We start from the raw sequence: 18,840 nt of genomic DNA, 5'->3' as shown, positions 1-18,840 counted from the left end.
TATATATTTATAAAATATAAGATTAATGATGTTTTTAGAAAATGATTATTTTATCTTAAAGATTTAAACATGAACTCCCATAGTATTTTGAGAATAATTGAATAAATATATGTAAGAGCAAGATCAAACTTAGGTCAAGTTAACTAGGTTCATTATGTCTGTTTCCAATAAGATTGTGCCACCTATACAAGTTTTCATTTAACCCCAAGTTCTCCCTCAAACCACCGTCAGTTCTCGAAAAGGTTTCCCCCCCCCCCCCGGGCGGGAGGGCGGCCTAAGAGCTTAATGATTGATTTCAAATAATGGATTCCTCTTCTCTAAACGCTGCATATTATGCATGGACGCACCATTGCAACGTTGCTCTTCAAGATGGTTTTGGGTTTGTTTTCAAACCTAAGGGTATTTTTGTCTACATCTAGTTAGCACTTATCCCAGCCACCATATTTAACATCCTCAAAAGCAACTTTTTTCACTTTTTTGAAAGCTTTGTTTCCTGCTTCAAGCCATGATTTGAAGAGAAAAATCGATTTTCTAAAAATTTGGGCTGTTTGAATGATTTTGAGTCTAATCATGATTTAGAGTTTTAAAAGTACTCTTCTTTAGTTACCCAAACACTCCAAGGTTAGAGACATGAAGGCCCAAAGAAACATGAAATGCAGAAAAATGTAGGTCATTCAATTAAAGCTAGAAAAATCTCTTACAGCCTGCACACAAAATAGATAATAAGCCAATACAACATCCATATCAGACAACAAATATGCCACCATGAAGCCCACTAACTGTAAGTTAAGAAGGCCTATTGATCTAATTTGGACTTTGCGATTCACGGCATTCTCTTGTGTCATCAACTGTAACGATAAAAACTTAGCCTTCATCTAAAAGGGTTTTGTGGTTGCTTTTGATGTGGATATTTGGATAAAAATGAAAATATGATTTTAAAAGTGATTTCACCATACATAAAATAAGTATTTGAGAGGAATTTTGCTCAGCTTGCGTAAAATCACATTTTGGGTATGTTTGGATTAGAGGTGATAAAAGTTTTTTTTTTCCTTTCAATCTGATTTTTACAAAAATCAAATTGGATAAAAATAAGATAGTGGGCTTATTTTTAGAGCATTTTGGGAGGCAATCGACAAATCGTGCCATTGTTTTGGCTGTTTGTATTAGTGTAAGCACATTGCGCTTTTGTATCAAAAGCCAAAATAAGTCAAAAGCAAAAATTTGTTACTAATAAGTCAAAAGCAAAAATTTGTTACTTATGCTTTTTAAACGTGGAGAGAGAAAAATAGGGAGTGTTAAAAGACGAAAGTTAAAAAAAAAAAAAAAAGCTGTGTTCCACCTTTAAGGAATTTTTATTCTTTTTAATTCTTATTATAAGCTTCAAATAACTAATTTATAAATAACAACAAAAAATTAGTTAAAATTAATTGAAAGTAATAGACAAGTTACAATTACACTTTTGATTTCAAAATACTCCTCTGATCTTATTATAAGTCAGAAAGAGAAGGTTTTTCTTAGTCTTATTTATAAGTCACCTCTTTAAAATTTTAATATGAATAATATGCTATTTTATCTTTCGTCTATTTTTTGAGGTGTATATATTAAATAGGAATAAAGTTAAAAATTGTTACATTTTAAAGAAGAATTAATGCAATTTAAGATTTTTTAATATGTGTGAAAATTGTTAAAGTGCCTTGTAAATAAAATGAGATGAGTATACCTTTATAGTAAATTAGAAATACGTTAAAAGTGCCTTTTTTGGTCATTTTATAACTAAATTTATTTTTTCAATAATAATCCAAATAACTCCACTTTTACAAAACTCACAATTTCTACAATAGTCTTTCATTATTGCCATCATCAAACCATTCGCTGATCTGTGTTTAAGAAGACCTCTTTGATTTATGTTGCTCAGCGGTTTTAAATTTTTCTATGATCATATTTTAGTTCCATAGTTTTCATTTCTGATGCTTGTTTCACGGTTTGATTGAGGCATGGGTGAGAGTTGTTGGTTTTGGTGTGGGTGGTCGGAAGTTTCAAGGAAGAGAAAACCTGGGGTTGGAGGCCTTTTTTTCTCTTAATTTTTTCAAGGACATTTTGGTAAATTGATAGTGTAAAGATATATGCACATGAAATAAGAAGTTTGAGGTCCTATGTACCAATTATAGATTCAATTGGTTACTTTTCTCAGATTTTCCCTTTATCTAATTATTAAAACAACATAATAACATCAGGCTATATATGTAACTCTTAGTGACGTCAGATTTGTCGTATACATTAACAAGTGATCTAAATTAATTTTCCTGGAGTACAGAACTTGATACTTACTTTTCTCATGAAGGAATGGAATTCGCGTATTATATGAACATATTAATGACCACGATGCATGTTTAAAGAATATTACCAGCGACAAGATTAAATAGGAAAACTCAATTATTTCTGTTCTTCATTATCAATATTCACATATAAATTAAACAATATTAGATACATTAATTTTCACAGGTGAAGTAATTCAAATTTTTGAAATTTGAAAACAACTCGGAGGAAAATTGTTCGTCTTCAGTCACCCATTCCGCCTGATTTTGAAGCCAATTCAGAGAGGTTGGAACCGACGGATTTGCCGCGAAAAAGGGCAGAAGAAGCGCGGTGGTGCCGACACCGGAAGGAACCGGCATGGGTGGTCGGCGAGCACAGGCAACTCCACTTTCCGTTTGAAGATAGCTTACTGATGCCTGATGGAGACGACGGTGATGACAAATAATCTGAGTAATTAATCTTCTTCATGTCATTGATCAAATCCATATCTGAAATTTTCATTTTGCATTCATCCAATGGCTTTATCATGATGTTTGGGGGCTTCTGCACCACATTTGGCTCCATAATTTTCTTGGTGTTTGGGAAAGCTATAAATGACAAATCAGGAGATAAATGAGACCGAAATCGTAAAGCTAATGATTACTTGAAGAAGACGATTTGAACCAAGAAAGAGTTGAAGGAAGCAACAAAGGAGATTGACCTGCAGATGAAGAGGAGAAAGATTAAGTGCCCTGTTCTGTTGTGTGCCGCAATTCTGCAAATACGAATGGTTGAATTAGGAGCTTCAATCTATGTTTTCTCAGAGATTCTGACGATGGGAAAGAAGAATGACCGGAGAGCTTATTGATGAAGCTACAATTTTGGGTGATAGCAAAGTCCACGGGTTTTTACTGTTTCAAAGATGTGGTATTCACCCCTTCAACAATTGCAACCACAAGTTCTCATGGCACCAACACAGGAGCTTCAATAACAAAAAGTGATTTCGGATTTTGTTGAAATTGGGGTAAATTTAAGTTTTATTTAGCAATGTTTTATCTATATAGTTATTTTTTATTTTTCTTTAAAAAAAAAATAAATTCCCTTTCTTCATAGAATCAACAAATACATCAAATTCCTTGTCTAGTTTTAGGATGAAACCTACATCAAAATACCTGGGAAAGAAAAGAGTCATTTAGTGTTCAACATAATCACAGCATAAAATATATGGAAAAGATAGAAATTTTAGATCCGGATACATATTTCTATTAATGGAATTTTCTTATACCCTTGTTCATTGATAGATTTTATGAACTAATTACATTAGATTATAAATGTGCTAGGGGGAAGTGTTTATGATGCGTTTCAATGATTTCTAAATCCTCTTTCTTTATATATATATATATTACCAGATTTTACCATATATACATATATGCTTGGACGATGGTGCGTATAATGAAATTATGACGAAACTATTTAGTAGTCTGTTGCTCATTCACAAATTATGATGAAAACCCAGAAATTTTGGTTCTTCATACTTCCTCTCCTTCGGTTACTGTGAAATTGTGTTGCATCAACCAAGTTTCTGCTAGGGGTGTTCATCAAGCCCGCTCACTCGGTATGCCCGCCCGAGCCCGCAAGAAAATGGTTCTGCCCAGCCTGGAAAAAAAACAGCCCAAAGAAAAATGGACATTTTTGGGTTGGGCATATTATAGGCAGGGCTGGGCTGTGGGCACGGTATGCTGCCCTGTCCATTTAGCCCTGCCCGTGATATATATATATTTATAATTCTTTTTTTTCTAGAAATACTTATAATGATATATAATATATAATAATATATTATTCTCCCCTCTTTCATTTGCCATGGATACATTTAGTGGTATGCATAATTCTTTCTTCTTAGTATCTTTTTAATTTTTTTCTAGTTTGGTTTAGTATATTTTAGTTTGTTTTTATTGTTGGTTGTCTTGCAAAAATGCAAAAGCAAGCTCACTTTAGTGTTATATTAAAAGATATATCAATTTAAGACAAATCAAAGTTATTGATTTGTTGAATTTATTGTTTATTCAAGTATTTATTTCTTTATAGTTGTTATAAGATACCCTTACTTTAACTAAAAAAAATTTCACCAAGGTATCACTATTTGGGTTTGGAAGCCCGCCCTGCCCAACCCATTATTATCTAGCCTGAAAATAGTTAGGGCTTCTGTGGGCAGGACAGGGCAGCGGGCCGCAAAATGCAGCCCGCTTATTTTTCGGGCTGGGCATTCGTCAGGGGGCATGCCCTGCCCATGAACACCCCTAGTTTCTGCATAGATTCTCAACATTAAAATTTCTACACATGTTGGGATTTTGTTGTTGGGCTATAATTCACGAAATTTTTATCAATAAGCTACAAACAGTATTAAAAAAAAATTCTTCAAATCCCACCGTGGGAATTATTTTTTCAAATACTACACTCAAAATTGTTCTTGGCTTGAACAACTTTTAAAGTTAATCTAAGTAAGAACAATTTTTTCAATAAACATTGTTTGGCATGCAATTGAACTTCATCTTGGCGTGAATAACTTTTAAATTTTATTAGCCTTTGAACAACTTCTTTAAAATATCTCACCACACAAATACCCCTACAAAGATTTTAATAATGATCATATCATTAGATTAATGAGTTAATCATTATATAATGATAATAGTAATAATTAATATTACATTAGTTAAAAAGTGATTAATGTAAATAAGTAATGATTAAGTTTTATAAAATTAATAATAAATAATAATTAAATTGACATGAACAAAAAATAAGAATTAATTTACCTCATAAATAATGACTCCCGGTATCACATCTTGGTCTCCTCCATGCACGCTGTGGTTGTCGTTGTATATTTATTTCTTGAGTTTGATCTAATGTTTTATTTGTCTGCGTAGTTGGCGTATTTAAATCAAATCAAGGTGATTCGACTAAAGAAATTGATTGTCGAGGGGTGAAAAATGCCTCATTTGATGGACCACCTTGCTGAAAAGGAGAAGTATTATATTAATCCATAAATAATGCAAGATTATCACATGAACAACTGAAATTAAGGAGGATTGGGTGAGTTAGAATGGGATAATATCAATGATGATAGCATGTGATGAAGGTAAAAATGAGTTACATTGGAAGAGGTGATAAGGCTGGTATGTTATCAGAATGACTAAAATTTTGAGGCTCTTATTCCCTTAAATTTTCAAACAATATGAGCCAAAATAATTGCCTCTGCTTCATTATTAGAAAGGATCTTAAAAATTATAAGTATTTGAAAGGATCAAATATATTTTGAAATATTAAATTACCCCTTAACTACATCCCTAAATTTCCTCTAACTTATGCTCCATTATTGGATATTTTAAATGATTAAATTAGATAAATATTTGGTTAAATAAATTAATTTGAAAAAGTGAGCTTTTTATTAAAAAAAATTGCCCCTGCTTCTTTTTTCTCTTGGTCCCAACTTCATGTTTCAAATGTTCAATTTTAATTTATCTATATTATTAAAGAATAATTATATTCCTTTCAGCATCTAATTTCTATATTATGAATAAAGACTTCTGATAATATATACGCTTTGGCTAGCACAGAAAGGTAAATTTATGTTGAATAATGATAGGCTTATAATGAATGCATTTGTGTAATTTTATATTAGGTATTGTTTAAGTAACAAAAAAAAGCATCTTATGATTGAAAACAAAAATAAATGTTAATAACTATTTCACACTAGTTATTTAAAAATTATAATTACTTAATATGAAAAAACAATTAGCCACTGCGGTTGAGTATTTTTTTTAAAATTTATATTTTATTATTTGGTCTCCCTAAATAAATATAATTTTAAAAATCCTCTTTAATAAATATTATTTTTTCTAGGTTCTCCTCTCTAATTTTTCCAAAAAATTTAAAAAAAACTCCTTTCTTTCATTATTATTAATCCCATTATTAGTACTCTTTTTATCAGAAAAATTTTGGCACCATTTAGTGCTAATTTTCATTAGCCAGATAGAAGACTAGACTAAACTCACAACCAAATATTATTTAACTAGATACATATTTGATCTGATTACATATTTACTTAAACACTATCTACTAAAAAATATATATTTAATCAAATTATAAAACAAATAAACTGCAGCTTATTTTATATGAAAATTCATTATATGTCTACATTTTTTAATCAAAACAAACTTAACATGTAAAAATGACTAAATATAAAATTCTTATCCATCATTTAGCAAAATACATACAATAATTTTTAAAAAAATTTTAATCAAGAGAATGCACCTTAGTCAGAAGAAAAATCAAGCTTCAAATTGAAATAAAACATACACAATATTTGCAAGATCTCACACACAATTGACTTCACTGAATGAAAGTGTGGAAGGAGATAGAAGAATGGAAGGAGCTGGAGAACTTTGAGAAGAATTTGAGAAGTAATGAGAAGAAAGGCAGATTTGAGTAGGAATGCCTTTGCGTGCATTATATAGACAATAATAGAATGTAGACTATGCACTCATATGCCAAAAAAAAAAGCACTTACTACGCCTGAGCTGAAGACATTCAAATGACTACTCGCTGAGCCCTATATTGATGGAAATATTTGGGGAAGGAATTCAACCAGGAGCAGCTTTGCGTGTGTGGCTGGAAAAAAAAAAGAAGAAGAAGCATGGGGTTCTAGTCAAATAAGAAAGAAAGAATCACGTGTAGTGCATTGGGGTACAAGACAAATGGATTGTGGGTCCCACTAAACTCGTTCAGACCAAGACTAAGTTTCATTTTATGAGGTGGGTCCTACTGAACTTGTTTTCTGTCTGAACGAATTCTGTACAAATTTAAACTCGATCACAATTTAAACGATTTTCAGGTATAGCATCTTAGTAAATATTTTTGATCTTATCGTATCTAAGTAAATGTTTTTACCGTTTATCATATTTGGCTAAAAAAAAAAAGCCTAAAATTCACTGCGATGGCCACGTTTATACACAAATTCATCTTAGAAATTTCTGCACATTGTGGGATTTGTCTTTGGGTTACACGTTACTGCAAATGGCCAAGTTTCTGCACAAATTCTCTCAATTAAAGTTCTGCACGTGTTGGATATTATGTCTTAGGCTTAAAATCCCTGCGAATGATGATGATTCCGTGTAAATATTTCTTTGATAAATTTATTTTCGTTGTATGATCTTTTGGGCTATACTCCATATGGCCATAATTTAGTACAGAGCTATGTGTTTCGGTTGCTTCACACTTGTGAATTTTGGTTTCAGCTAAAAAGTGGTTTAGACATCTGCATTTTATTGTAAAATTCTGAATTTGAACTTCTGCACAACTTGGATGCTGTTTTGGTATGAGAAATAATGTTTCTGCTCAAATTTAATAGTAAAATTTTACGGAAGACATGCTTTTGTTTTGGACTGAAGTTCAGTCTGAAGAGCTGCATATTAGTGTTATACTGTGCCGAAATTCTGTTAAAAATAGTTTAGGTTGGAACAAAAATTCTGTCCAAGCACATGAAACCTCATGGTTTCAAATTGTGGTGTAGTTTTGAAACTCCTCATCTTGTTTCATTTCCATATGCGGGAATTTTGCATAAAATTCCTGTCATTTTTTATCAACTGGGTTTCTATTCTTTTCCAGTGAATGCGTATCAGGTCAGCCCGTCATGTGTCAGGATTCTTAGGAGGTCTTAATTTTTAAATTGATTCAAAGATCCAAATCAATATACCTTGATATGATCACAGGAGTGTTAGGAATGTAATGCAAAACAACTAAACGGAAGAGGAAAGAGACTGAAGGAGGGAGAAAAGGAAGAAGTTGATGGAGAGAGTAAACACAAAACTCAACTTTATTCAATTCATCAAAAAGGTCTAACAAACAAAATAACCCTTTGGGCTATTTATAGAGCCCAGATCCCGATCCAAACTTATAATCTTGAGAGATAAGATCATGTTTATCAGAATAAAGATAAATCTAAGCTTAAATTGAATCCTAAATTTTAAACTGAAGATAGCTCTTATAAGATAGAATAATAGGACAAATCCTATAAATCCTAAATCAAACTAAAATTTTCTTAAAAGATATCTAAATCTTAAGAATTTAAAATAGAAACGACTAATACAATACAAAACCAATCCAATCATTGTAGGCTCTCCTACTTCTAGTAGGAGTCTTCCATTTTCCATTAGAATCTCTTTGCAACAAAACAGAATGAAGAAAAATAGCGTAACTGTGATCAAGCTATGGGCTTTTTTGATGCCCTAGCAGGTCAAACATCCTGCTCATCAAATTGCAAGTGACTTCACCCTCTTTTCCTCTTTTTTCCACAGCTACAATATTCCTATTTAAATTGATACGACTCACAAAAGCATTTTTCTGTTTGAGCACAACATTTCCTTCAGAGCTAACATCCACAACCACTGAGTCTCCTGTCTTTATCTCTCTTGTCAGCATCTTCTTTGCCAATGCATCCTCTAATAATCTTGAAATGGTTCTTCTCAATGCCCTAGCACCATAGCTTGGATCATAACCATGCTCAACTACGTGGTCACTGAACTTTTGTGTCACAGAAAAATCAATGCCTTTTCCCTTCATCCTCTCAGAAACTTGTCTCAACATTAAACCTGCAATCTGCTTCACATCCATCTTTGTTAGTCGGTTGAACAAAATTATCTCATCCAATCTGTTCAGAAACTCTGGTCTAAAATGCTGCTTGATTTCCTCCATTACTAGCTTCTTTATACAGATACTCTCTGCTTCAATCATTCTGTTATTATAACCAATGTTACTAGTCATTATGATGAGTGTGTTCTTGAAGTCCACTGTGTGGCCCTGGCCATCTGTGAGTCTGCCATCATCAAGAATTTGAAGCATGATATTGAATACATCAGAATGTGCCTTGTCAATCTCATCAAAAAGGATTAGTGAATAAGGCCTATGCTTAACAGCTTCAGTTAATTGACCACCCTCACTAAAGCCAACATATCCTGGAGGAGCTCCAACCATTCTGCCTGCCGTGTGTCTGTCCATGTACTCACTCATATCCACCCGTATCATGGCATCTTCTGAACCAAAATATTCTGCAGCCAGTACTTTTGCCAGTTCGGTCTTTCCTACGCCAGTGGGACCAGTGAGCAGGAAACTAGCAATTGGCTTTGTCATATCTCCGAGACCTAGTCTGGCACGTCGAATGGCTCGGCATATAATGTTGATGGCCTCATTCTGTCCAATAACGTAGTTTTGAAGCTTTTCTTCCAAATTGAGGAGGCACTCGCCCTCTTCTCTTGATACATCTTTCACTGGGATGCCTGTCCAAGATGACACTATGTGCTGAATATCAGATTTTGTCACTTCAGGGAAAAAACTGCGTAGCTTTCGTTTGTCCTGTGTCAAAACAATTCATGATATAGCAAAATTGTGACACACAAGTGAATTTTCTTTCACTGGAAGTTTTCAATGTGACACACAAAGTTAGCTTGTAATTTGTAAAACGGTGATTTGCTCTACGGTATTTGAAGTAGTAAAGTAGCTAAGGAACAAGCTTATTGACTATGAAGAACAAAGGAACTTAGGGGCAAGCTTGTTCTATCTTACCAGATATAGAGTACTCGTTGGTGCCGAGGAGGTTTTGCAAATGGTTATGTAATGGTTCAATTGACAAGGTACCTTTGAGCTTGACGGTTACGAGACCTTTGTAATGTCACAAGATTTTAAAAAAAAATTTAAAAACTTTCTAAGATTTAAAAAAAAAAAAATTAGCACAATTTTTTAATTGATCTATGTTATCTAGATGGGTTAACATGTAACTCTGCCCTGGAAGTTTACGCTGTGAGTATCCATAAGTTCATGTTGAATCTATTACCCTAGAAGTGTTATAAAAGATTATTACTCTTAACTTTTTTTTTTTTGAAAAAATAATGTAATAGTTAGAGATGATGTTGTTTCTTTTTAACACTTTTGGAATGATATTAGTCCAACAAAGACTTCCGAATACTCATAGCTCTTATACAAAAAATTTGGAACAAAATTGAACTTTAACCCTATAAAGATTTAAGTTTTTGCGTTGGCTTTTATCAAAAGAAAAAAAGTCTCTCTGTTGGTTGCCTTTGGTCCTGAGACCACTCTCTTCTTTTGGAATGTGTGTGGTTTGAGAGGAGGGTAAGTGTGGAGATGGAGGGAGGGTTACCTCGTTTGGTTTTGCTGAAGGAAGGAGAAGAGAGGAATTTTTAATGATTCTTTTTTCGGTCTAAGAGAGAAGATGATGATAATAATTAACTATTTCTTTGACCGAGATAATAACTAATTTACTGTTCTATTTGTACGTATTATTTTTTATTTTTTATTTACATGTTATATATATACTACTTCCAATCCTAATTGTAAGAGCTAGTTAACTAATTTGAGGAGATTAAGAAAATAAGTTAAGTTAGTTATTTGTAAGGGTTAATATGTATCCAACACCCAAAATATTTTCTTAGGTGCATCCAACACTCTAAAATATTTTGTGGTGCATCCAGCACCACGAAGTTTTTATTTTGGGACACCCAGTACCCTAAAATATTTTTTTTGCCTTGATGCTAGGTGCATCAAAAACATATTTTTGGGTGCTGGATGTAGCTAAAAAAATACTTTGAGAAGTTAAATGCACCAAAAAAAATACTTTCGGGTGCTGGATGCATCATAAAATATTTTAGGGTACTGGATGTACTTGAAAAAATATTTCAGGATGCTGGAAGCACTTTAACCCTATTTATAATAAATATGTGTTTTTTTTCTAAAATACCCTTGTTAATCAAATATATTGACTAGAATTATCATTATTAGAAAGACTATATTGGGAAAAAAATGCATAAATATGAGACATAAAGTGGATTGGGGTCTTATATTTAGGACCAAAATAAAAGTCAACTAAGATTTTATATTAAGGACTGGAGGTAGTATTACTTTACATCTTAATTTAAATTGCATACTTTATTAAAATTCATTTTCATCTCAACATGTTTTTAACATGTGCATAAAAATCATATCATGATATACTCCTTTGGTCCTTAATATAGGACCTAATTGTTGAATTGATTTTGGTTCTAAATATAAGACCTATTTCTCATGTTTATCAATTTTTTCTAAATTATCCTTATGAATACTCCCTCAACCATAATCAAGTAAAAGAGGGAGGAAGGATATTAAGAAAGATGATTATGATGTTTTAGGAAAAATATGTCATATTTCTTATAATTAACTAACTTATCTAACTTTCTTATTAAAGATCGGAAGAGTATTTTATTTCTAATTAATATAATAATATTTTTTTAAAAAGGAATATCACAATAATTATGAGGGCAAAATAGTTAAGAAATTTTATTTTTTATTTTTTTGTTAAATTAATTTGTCCTTTGTATGCAAAACGAGTAAGGAATTTTTTTTTACAAAAATTATGAGAGCAAAATAATCAAAAATTATTTATTATTATTTTAAATTAATTTGCCCTAATAGAATATTCAAAAATTATAAGGAATAAAATTGTAAGAAAATTTGACTCCTAGTCAAAATGGAGCCAAGTGGTAAAAGAAGGGTGGTGAGATTTTGGCTCCCTGCCTCCGAAATTTCTAACCAATGAGCGGAGAGATATTTTCCCTCCCCGCTCAAACCAGGCACGCCCTTCGAATGGACCGGCTTTAAAATGTAGCCTAGCCAGTGTTTGTGTTTCTAGCTGGCCACTTTTTCCCGGGCTTTCTTTCTCTGAAGGTCTCCTCTCCTTGTGTTTCTTTTCCCCTTTTTCCTTCTCTCGTTTCACAGGTGTTCGTGTTTCTACTTCCTACCCCTCTCTTCTTTCCGTTATGGCTTCTTGTGACACTTGCTGTTCGTCCACAAGTCGTGGCTCTGGCCGTATTGGTGGCCGCTCTCCGCCTGCCGGTGGTCGTGGCGATCCCGTTAAGGATCAAATTGCTCACATCGCCGCTGCCCTCGCTTCCCACGATGTGCCGGCCCGCCTATTCTCTGAGACCCAGTATGTCATGAGGGGCTTGACTTCGAAGCAGTATCTCAAGTTGCTCAGTATCTTCAGTGGGAAGGATGAGAATCAATTAGCTTTCATGTTCACTGCTGGGGTCCGGAATCGGATGTGGACTCAGTTGCATGCCATTAACTTCCCATCCTGGCTGCGTTTTCTCAAATGGATTCCTACTTCTTTGGGTCAGAATTCTATTGCTAATGTTGCTCTTGAAGAGAAGCTTGTCGTCGGGCGGAACCTGCCGGCTTTCAGCGAGGATCAGGCTGTCCTGTTTTCTGCCTTTGACGTTCAAAGGAATGATTTGCTGCTGAATGAGAAGCGGATCCGTGCGCCCCATGAAGAGATAATCCAGAAGTTGAAGTTTCAACTTAAGCAGCAAAGGGCCCTAATGAAGGAGGAATTGGCTGAGAATAAACAACTCTACCTACCCTTTTCCGCCTACAACCCTCCCAAGTATTATGAATTTGATGAGAGGTGTTGGGCTGAATACCGTACTACCCATGCCGGCGAGGCTGGCATCGGTGACCATCCCACTGTGGCTCAATTCGTTGAAGCTTCTACTGAATTTCGATATCATGTCCAGCGGAAGTATGAGCTTGAATACTTAGCTCAGGGTGTGAACCGGGATCAGCTTATGGCCTACGCCGAGAAGAGAAGAAGGTTCTTTCTTCACAAAAATAGATGAGAAAGCTATTTTTAGCTTTCTCTATGCCTATTGTTATAAGCTCATTACTGTCATTTTCGGACTTGTGAGGATCATTAACGTTGTAAAAATTATATGAATCTGATTGTAACACACGAAGGAGTTTTATGGTGGAAGTAAAGTACTAAATAGAGACGTCTTCCTCATTGCACAAATGCCATATACCCTGTGCATAATCAGCGCATTCCAATCTAATTCAATTATTGAAACTAAGTCTACCGATCATTCTGTCAGCTTTGCTTCACCTCACACGAGTTTCACACAAAATCATGACATCAGTATTTTTTCTTTGAAGCAAATCTCTAGCGCCTCTACAATTCCAAGCAATCAGATTCATAGATAAAATCAAAAAGAGTAAGGAAAAAGATCTTACTGGAGTGAAGTCCCCGCCTCCATTGAATTTTCAATCCCCACGATTTCTCTGGTCACAAGAGGTGGGTGGCTCTGTTACAGGACGGCAAAGGCAGATGTGGAGGAGGGATCAGGGATAACGCTGACGGATGGAGGTGTGAGACTCACTATGGTTCCATTAGCTATTCCGGAAGTGATTGGAATCATTCAAGGCCTTCAATTGTGCTGGTCTGGGGGTTATAGGAGCATTATGGTGTATACTGATTGTTTTGAGGTTGATTCTTTAATAAGGGATGCGATGTAAACCATCCTTACAAGGATGTCATAGATGACGTTAGGCTTTCTTTTTTCTTTTTTGAATTAGGGTGTAATTCACCCGGTATTCGGCACCTGTAGGTAACTGACTAATCCGGGTGAGGGCTCAAAACCGAGACCGGATAGGCGGGTGCGCATCTTGGCAACCTTTTACTTAACCATCCGGCCAAGCGAGTTTCCTCGACGTTAGGCTTTTAATTCATAGGGGAGTGGAACATATTTAGAGGGAATATCTCTCTAACTGTGGAAATTTAGTTAAGTTCTCCCGTACCATGGAGAGCAATTTTTGTATACTGGATCAACTACCTTTGTCTAGTATTGAGAGGGAGGTTAATACAAGAAACTAAACTGACTTGTTCGTTGTTCACTTTTGGATTTCAGTTTGTATTAAAAAAAATGATTTGGAATAAATCTAAGCAATGCCAAATATGATTTTGGACTTAAATTAGCTTTTAGGGTTCAAAAAGTCAGTGGTGACCTAAAACTAAAAGCCACTCAACACAAAGCTCATCTACTATAGACTATGAATAGATCTAGATAAATTTTTTTTTAATATAATAAAATAAGAAACTTGTCTGGGGGAATTCACCAAACAGTTTTCTGAGCAAAAATTCTTTCCTCAAGGAAACAAACAAGACCGTGTGCAGTCAGATATTGTGGTAACACTAGCAGTCAAGCTCGTAACAACTTTCTTCAGTAGGTTTATACTTGCCTAAACTATTTTCCAAGGTTTACTGCTTCATCTGATAACTTACGTACCTTTGCTGGAAAATGTTGAACGTATGATCCCGCCTCATCAATCAAGTCAATTGCTTTTTCAGGTAAGAGTCTACCACTGGAATTTATATATAAATATGTTAGAAAGTAGAGAAACAACTGTATGATAATACTGAGCATCAATGTTTTTGGGCAATATGTAGTCAACACAACAGGTCTGAATGCTTCCAATAAATTTATTCTTACTAATCGAAAGACATATACTGTGTAGCACATATAATCAAAGTAAAACATATCTGATCTAAAATTATAACGAAGGTGTCAGAATCACACTGGGGTCAAATTATTTTCTATTCTCAGATGATTAATTAGCCGAACAAGAGAAAAGAAAAAATCTTTTATACTTGGGTTCAAACAATACCAAAAAGATATTTTGACCACTAAGTCATAGCCAAGCTAATTGTACCATATGTGCTTCTGGGACAACTTTGCAGCAGCCTCAAGTGCTTCATCTGTGTATCGGACGTTGTGGTGAGTCCCATACACTCCACGAAGGCCTTTCAGGATCTTCACAGTTTCTTCAACAGATGGTTCAGCAACATCAACTGGTTGAAATATTTTTTGTAGGGCTGCATCACTTTCAATGTGCCTTCTATGCTCATCCACAGTTGCAGAGCCTATAAACTTTTCATGTACAAAGTGAAGTTCACTTCAATAAACTAACAAAGTAGCAGCTGTTATGTGTTTTAAAGAAACAATAATGGCTCTGCTATTGCACAAAATAAAGGATCAGAAGAAATATGTCTTATGTCCAAACCTGTATGGCACCATTTTGGAGTGCATGTTTCAGAATATATGAAAACTTGCGGGTTCCTATGATTGTTGCTTCAAAAAAGAAATGAACCTGCTTTATAAAGAGAATAACATCTCCACTTTCTTCAATTTCCTTTATCAAACAGCTTGTTCTTTCTTCTGGTGTTTTCTGACATGATGTTTCATATAAAAGATGAGCCACATCCAATTTAATTACCTGTTAAACAAAGAAAAACATGCCAGTTAAGCTAACTGTTCATGCCTCATGTCACCACCCTGACGAAACCGTAGGAACCAGCTCATTTAAACTTTTTATATAAAAGAGAATTGTGAGATTTCACACATACAACCTTCTTTCCCTTTAATTTTCCAGGAACAGATCCACTCAGAATTTTTTGAGCAAGGCCTTCTATGATGGCTGTTTTCCCAACTCCAGGCTCTCCAACAAGACAAGGACTGTTTTTTGTCCGTCTGCAGAAAATCTGAATTACACGTTCCACTTGCTCTTGCCTTCCCACAAAAGGATAAAGCTTACCCTATAATGAAGTAAGATTTCATTTAGCAATCTTCTGGCAATGGTATGTTCCACATAATCAACAATCAGCCATTGGGATTGTGTGGAGCACTTTCACCCAATAAATTAGCTTCTGGATTGATTCTCCTCAGGAGTTAAGTTGCATCAATAGACTTATCAGGAAAACATGCACACAATTATTCTTTATTCATATAGAAGCATAAATTATTGTACCCGACATTATTAATGCATATCATTAGTTTAAATTTCCACTTTCACTAACTTAAATAGTTGAACCGTGCAGGATTTACTACAAATAAGAGAGTTAATGCAGAAAATATGGCAGAAAAGTTTCCTAAATATGAGATTTTAGAAACTTACCTCCTGTGCCAATTTGGTCAGATTGGTTCCAAACATATCTAGGATTGGTGTTGGGTAATTCGTAATCTTAACAACTTTTTTTGAACCAACTTCTTTCTTCTCAGAAGCTGGCATCATATTAATCATCTTTATAGGCACGCTGCGAGTTAGCTTCTGAGTATTCTCATTACTACAACCTTGTGCACACTGATCATTTGAACGAGAAGTTTTTTTCTTCTCGTCCGTAATCATCTTTATAGGCACGCTAAGAGTTGGCTTTTGACTATTCTCATGACCACAACCTTGTTCACACTGATCATTCGAGCTAGAAGTGTTTTCCTTCTCACCTGCAATAATCTGTATAGGCGCACTAAGAGTTGGCTTCTGGCTATGCTCATTAGTAGAAGCTTTTTCCTTCTCACTTGCAATCATCTTCACTAGGACACTAAGAGTTGGTTTCTGACTATTCTCATTACTACAACCTTGATCACACTGCTCCTTCAAGCAAGAAGTTTTTCCATTCTCACCTACAATCATCTTTGTAGGCACACTAAGAGTTGGCTTCCGAGTATTCTCATTACTAGAAGTTTTTTCCTTGTCACCTGCAATCATCTTTATAGGCACACTGATAATTGGCTTCTGACTGTTCTCATTAGTACAACCTTTTGCATACTGATCATTTGGGTTAGAAAGATTTTCCTTCTCATCAGCAATCATTTTTATGGGCACACTGTGTGTTGTTTTCTGACTGATCTCGTTACTGCAATCTTCGGCGCAATGATCATTGGGGCTAGAGGCTTTTTCCTTCTCACCAGCAATCATTTTTATAGGCACACTAAGAGTAGGCTCCTGAATGTTCTTATTACTACCTTGTGCACATTGATCATTCGAGCTAGAAGCTTTTTCCTTCTCACCTTCCATATGCCTGCTTACCTGCTTAAATAAGCAGGAAACCTTCAGAAAATAAAACTAGGGATGTTTTGTGTATACATTTTATAGTTTTCACAAACAGATATTTGGCCAGACAATTCGATTCTAGAATTTAAATACTCCAGTAATCAAGAAAAGATATGCTTGGAACAAGATAAGATGGGGAGATGGAAACGTAGTGTAAGTATGGCTAAATTGCATTAGTATTGTGGAATACTTAATATCCAGGAAAACAGTGTGAACAAGAATTTTAGTTTTCTGAGAAATGTTCATACCCAAGCTAGATGGACTAAACGAAAAAGTCAGGTAAATGAAAGTGTTGCTTGCCTGGTCTCCAATATTGTTTACATCAAGACCTTGATTTTGAAGCAAACCAGTTATGCCACCATCACACCCTTTAAGCAAGCCCAGAAGCAGATCCCTATCATCAGCTAAAGAATGGCCTGCGACAAAATTGTGTCAGAAAGTAATGTAATTAACGCTCTCATCTTGATGAAAGTTTCTTGCTATTGGTCTAAGAAATCATGAACTAGTAGTTTAAACAGCTCAATAACTATTTTGATTTTAAAAATCTCGAATCATGCCCATGTACTTTATATGCATCTCTTTAAAATTTGTTTGGCCAATTATATCTCTCTCTCTCTCTTTGCAGAAAGTTTTGATAAGTTGAGTTTCAGGAGTTCACTAAATGTATCTTGACTAAAGAAGTTTTATATAATTAGCTAGATTTGAACTCGTCCTTACAATTAAAGTGAGTTTGACCCTCACAAACTAGATTAATCTTTATTGACTTGGCGAAACACCTTTATATAAATTAACCTGTAGATCGTAAAATTAAAAATATCAAAGTCTCACCCACTCTTTGTGCTTCTCCTTGTGTGAGCTTAAGAACCAGCTGTGCTCCATGAGTGAATCGCAATTCCATGGAAGAAAAGCCGCTAGAACCACCCCCTCTTCCAAATATCTTCTCGGCTTGTTCCCTCATGACATTGAGATTTAACTTTGCAGATTGAAGAGCTTTTGCAGCCAAACCTCCTGCATCACTGATAAGAGCCAAAAGAATATGCTCTGTGCTGATATACTTGTGCCCCAGAAGGTGAGCTTCTTGCTGTGCGCCTATAATTACTTTCTTTGCAGGCTCTGTGAATCCCTCTAACATTTTTCCTTGAGTCTAATTGATGACTTTAGCACATAGCAGTGAACTTACGATCAAACAAATTAGCTGCTAATCATAGGCTCTTGAAGTAGGTGAGGCTTGTGATTGGTCAATAACATAGCCTTCTTTGACCTGGGATGATCAGTTTGACATATTTTTCATCAAATTGTTCTTGTTTGTGATTGTCTTTTTTTCTGGTTTTTGTCGTTTATGCAAATACCAGCATAGGCCGTTGGAGAACTTAGTACTATGGCCTTCTGCTTAGTAGTTGCTTTGTGATATTCTGTATTGTCCTTTTATTTCTTTGAAAGATTCCCATTGTATCAATGCAGTTTTGTCCAATATGATATTTCAACCATGTAATGATCAAATCAATTCACCGTCTTTCCCAAGGTACAGCAATCATACAATTTGCCGCATGAGGCAAAAGAGACCGTGTTCTTGTCCCAACGAAGCATTATTTGTAAAATTGTGGCAGATATTTGAACAAGTAGAAATATTGAGTAAAGATTTATTTAGTTCACTCTTATAAGCTATCATTGAATTTACTGATTCTTGGTTGCATTTCAGAATTTTTAAAATTTTTCTAAAAATAATTTATTGATTATAGATTTACTAGTCATTGGGTTGGTTCATTTAATATATCAATATATAAT

At 34.6% G+C, this 18,840-nt stretch overlaps 1 protein-coding gene across 1 annotated transcript; it reads right to left on the bottom strand.

Annotated features, from left to right (window-relative positions):
* Nucleotides 1-8,556: 8,556 nt before the first annotated feature.
* Nucleotides 8,557-18,187, bottom strand: LOC114739738 (ATP-dependent Clp protease ATP-binding subunit ClpA homolog, chloroplastic-like). Its single transcript, XM_028927818.1, has 9 exons — nt 17,884-18,187; nt 17,356-17,471; nt 16,120-17,031; nt 15,575-15,760; nt 15,229-15,441; nt 14,878-15,095; nt 14,454-14,529; nt 12,462-12,710; nt 8,557-9,699 (listed from the first exon to the last, which is right to left on the bottom strand). Exons 1-9 carry the CDS (start codon nt 18,185-18,187, stop codon nt 8,557-8,559), a joined length of 3,417 nt encoding a protein of 1,138 aa, XP_028783651.1.
* Between the last annotated feature and the right edge of the window lie 653 nt (nt 18,188-18,840).

The sequence above is a fragment of the Neltuma alba genome, unplaced genomic scaffold, assembly GCF_004799145.2.
Source record: "Neltuma alba isolate B1F8T4 unplaced genomic scaffold, ASM479914v2 tig00002899_pilon, whole genome shotgun sequence".
In the NCBI taxonomy this organism is placed as follows: domain Eukaryota; kingdom Viridiplantae; phylum Streptophyta; class Magnoliopsida; order Fabales; family Fabaceae; genus Neltuma; species Neltuma alba.
Note: the sequence above shows the minus strand (reverse complement) of the source record. Positions and strands in the feature narration are given on the sequence as shown.